At 35.8% G+C, this 3,928-nt stretch overlaps 1 protein-coding gene across 1 annotated transcript; it reads left to right on the plus strand.

Moving 5' to 3' along the window:
- Nucleotides 1-1,156: 1,156 nt before the first annotated feature.
- Nucleotides 1,157-3,881, plus strand: LOC104541626 (scaffold attachment factor B1-like). The gene is made up of 3 exons (XM_010185735.1): nt 1,157-1,343; nt 2,691-2,753; nt 3,328-3,881. Exons 1-3 carry the CDS (start codon nt 1,179-1,181, stop codon nt 3,403-3,405), a joined length of 306 nt encoding a protein of 101 aa, XP_010184037.1. The 5' UTR covers nt 1,157-1,178; the 3' UTR covers nt 3,406-3,881.
- The last annotated feature ends 47 nt before the right edge of the window (nt 3,882-3,928 follow it).

Consider the following 3,928-nt stretch of genomic DNA (forward strand, 5'->3'; position numbering starts at 1 on the left):
AGACCATATGTTTCAGGTGTGTATGTTCTTGTGACCATTAGTGCAGAATTGTCAGGTACAGAGCAAGCAGCTACAGTGTAAACTCCTGTGGACATCTCTGCCAATGTATATTAAGGTGTTTCCACAACTCCTCAGGTACTGATTTCCTTGCCGTAACTGTAGACATTTCCGTTTTTTTCATAGAAGCCCTTGAACCTCCATCCTCATTGGGATACATTTTTAGATGCAAGAAATTACAGTAGAAATAATTAGAACCATTGTTGCACAAATAACGAATGTGTACAACTTTTGTTAGTATCATATTTCATTTTATAACTGTTGCTTTGAAAATAAACTGTTCTGAAATAGCTCATTAGTGACTGAAGTATGTTTTGCCTCAAAAACATTAAATATTCTATAGGCTGTGTTGTGTCTGGTTTATTTGAATTGTTTATAGCCAGTTCTGAGTTTCAGTTCAGATACTTCCTGAAACTTGCCTTTAAGCTGTTTGCTTTAAGATAAAGGGGTAACAAAACAGAAAGAGCAGTTGGTTTTGAATAGCAATATAAGTTTGCTGGTGACAGATGTCATGACTTGATCTATGTGTACAAGTTCTTAGAAGTGAAGACTTACTAGTTCTAAATCAGTTTAATTATTGAATAGTTTAAATGTGCTGGGGGTTTTTTTGTAACAACGATAGTGTTTCTTTTAAATAGAATACCATCCTAAACTGTGGTGTCTTTTTAGATATTGAAGTGTTGGGGGCTTTGAGATGGTGTGAGCCGTTGGAAAACGTAGCTGTGCTACTTCTAGTTCATGCTCGTGCTGTTCGCTTTTATCGAGGGACAGGTCATTCTCCGTTATATCCAGGCAGACCTGGACTTCTGGATCAGGGCCTTAATGATGATTTTTTGAAGCAAACTCAGTGTTGAATAGATAATTCAGTAAAGAGTACACATTTTATGAAGTTGTAGTGCGAGATCTCACTTCAATGATAATATTTTTAGGAAGAAAACCAGAAGAAGAAGGTGTTGAAGACAATGGACTAGAAGAAAACTCTAGAGATGGGCAGGTAAGTGAAATCATGATTGCTGTTACTAAGAATATGCATCATTTAACCCACAATAAATACACATCTGTCCTTTTTCTTTCTGTAGGAAGATATCGAAGCAAGTCTGGATACCTTGCAAGATATTGACATGATGGATATTAGTGTGTTAGATGAAGCTGAAATAGATAATGGCAGCGCTGTAGACTGTGGAGAAGACTATAGTCCTGATAATATTCTTGATTCTCTGTCTGATAATAAAGACAATGTCGAAGCAGAAATGAAAGAACTTCCAGATCAGCTAACAGAAAATGAGGTAAGTGATTAGAGGTCTTTGTAAATTTTTAGAAGGTATTTAATAAGTATATGAGCATGTGAACAAGCTACTTGAGTGTAAAAGAATATAGGACATGAGTGTGGTAAAGATTCTGTTTTACATGAACAGCTTTCATGTCCTGCTTTTCAAGTGGTCAGTGTTCTTGGACCTATCAGATGCTTGACATGTTCGTGGTAGACAGGTCACAGCCTTCTTTACCTTGCAGTAATATCTTTGCTTGCTGTGAAAGAAGCCTGGAATTGAAAGTAATGTATTAGTTTCGCTTTTCCCTCTTCCCATTCATGTGTGCTTAAGTGTATCTATGCATGTATGCAGCCATCTAGATTTGATATATATGGAGAAAGAGAAATCAGTTTTCAACTTGCAGGTAATTTGGAAATACTTTCTGCAGAAATGGTGCTCTGGTGTAAAGAATTTAAGTTGTACAGTTTTCTTAGAGAGATTAATGAAACAAGAAAATATTTATGTATTCTGTATTGCCCTGTTCTGACATTGCCAAGCTTTGGACTTAGTTTTTAGAGCAACTTGTGATGTCTTTTACAGACAGCACAGTCCTGTGCTACTGAATGAACAGGGTGATCTGTACGTTACATTCACTCCCCAGATGTACTTCCTTGGATCCTTGGGTTTTTTAATTTATTTTAGGCTGTTCACTCTCCAAACAGAATGTGTTATCCCTCCTTGCCTTCTTATGTATTTTTTATTTTAGGCCAATGATGTCAGTCTCAACCCTTTAGCATTTACCTTCTGTAAACAGAGTCATAACAAGAACATCCAGTTATCCTTGAAGGCAACTTTCTGGTGTTCTGTAAATTAGAGCTGTTGTGAATCGGGTACCTGCTGAGCTTTGGTTGAGTGTTACCAGCAGCTCTTAGGGAAGGAAGATTCAAGGGATGTGTTTTGTTTTCAGAAAACTAGAAACCTAAGTCAGCTTAATTTCTGACTTCGTTTTCTTTTCAGTTAGAAACTAAAACCAGTAAAAAAGTAGAAAAATGGAAAAACATGTTATGTACAATAACCACAGAAATGTGGCATAAATTTCCTCTCTAAATAAGAGTAACTTTGAAATAGACAGTGTTATGTTGAAATCAAAATGAAAGGTAACCGGAGAAAGGGATTTAATCATCAAGAATATTTACCTGCTGCTTCTCATTCTTGGGTCACAATCTGAAGTAGCAATGGAGATCTGTCAAATACTGGAAAATACTTCTCTCATTATTGCCAGGGGAAATTGAATACAGTGATCTTTCTTCGTAAGCTAACGTTACTTTTTGTAAGAAATGCTAGAATTCCTTTTTTACTCTAACTATTTTTTCACTCTTTTAGGAAGATTATGATGAAATTGAAAACAATTTAGATGCCTCTTCTTCTGATTTAATTGAAATGAAGGTAAAATGAAAATATAGCTGTACTTCAGATTGTTATTATCACTGTTCACTCTGCTCATACTACGGAAAAGAGAATGGCCGTAATATACCATTGTAATGGAATCCAAGATAACAGTGATCTTGCTCAGCACACAGTCTGTCAAATGAGAACACTCTGGTTTTTTCCCTGTTTTTCAGTCGGCTATCAATACTTCCTCCACATTTGTGGCAAATCAAAATGATCTTGTACTGCTGGTTTCTTCTTTATCCTGCTGATTATATCCAGTAGTAGTTGGGTGTGTTTTTTCACTCTGCAGTTGATGTGGTACACCAAGATACTTTACTGTATACTTTATTGTAAAATTCCAAGTTAGATAAAGAACACAGTAGTGCCTGCTATTTTGAGTTGGCTTTAATGTGGCAGAAAAATTACCTCTATCAAATACTCCATTCCAGTGGATGGTGAAAATAGTGCTAAATGTGGTTGGTGAACTTGTATAGTTTTCAATGTTGGGCTTGGGTGGGGGGGTTACTATTATTCTGTGTTACAAAATACATTTATAAAATCCTCTTTCTGTGTTTACTTTCCCAAACAGAAAATGGAGAAGCTACACTTGGAGCCAGGTACTGTTAATGAAAAACATATTCCTGTCTTTTCAACTAATACTTTTTAAACCATTAACTATTAAAAACCCAAGCAAACAAATAAAATTTGCATTATTTTTATGATGGACAATCCAGATCATGCAGGGTCATAGAGATTGGAAACCCAATCATATCCCCAGAGCTGTGCAGTGATGCTTGTCATCTCTGAAATATTTTCAGTGAAAAGAAATGGTTTAAAAACCTGTTAAACTACATAAATGGATTTAGAGAAGTTAGTCACACTGTAAAGGCTAAAGATTCTACATGTAAACAGATCTTGTGATATCGCACACACCTTAACTCTGTTACTAAGTAGAGAGCAGTGAAAGCAGTAAAAAGATATCGTAGGGCATTAAAATGTAAAGATTAGTTACTGGATACAGAAGAAAGAAGAGAGTTTCTTCATGGAAATTTCATACAATACTTTTCAATTTCTGGACTGCAAACACACTCATGCACCATCAGAAGATGCCCAGTTCTCATGTTGGACTGCCTACCAAAAGAATTTCACAGAAATTTAAAAATTGAACCCTCAGTGCCTTGATACGTTCA

Source organism: Mesitornis unicolor, unplaced genomic scaffold (genome assembly GCF_000695765.1).
Source record: "Mesitornis unicolor isolate BGI_N332 unplaced genomic scaffold, ASM69576v1 Scaffold46295, whole genome shotgun sequence".
Lineage (NCBI taxonomy): Eukaryota > Metazoa > Chordata > Aves > Mesitornithiformes > Mesitornithidae > Mesitornis > Mesitornis unicolor.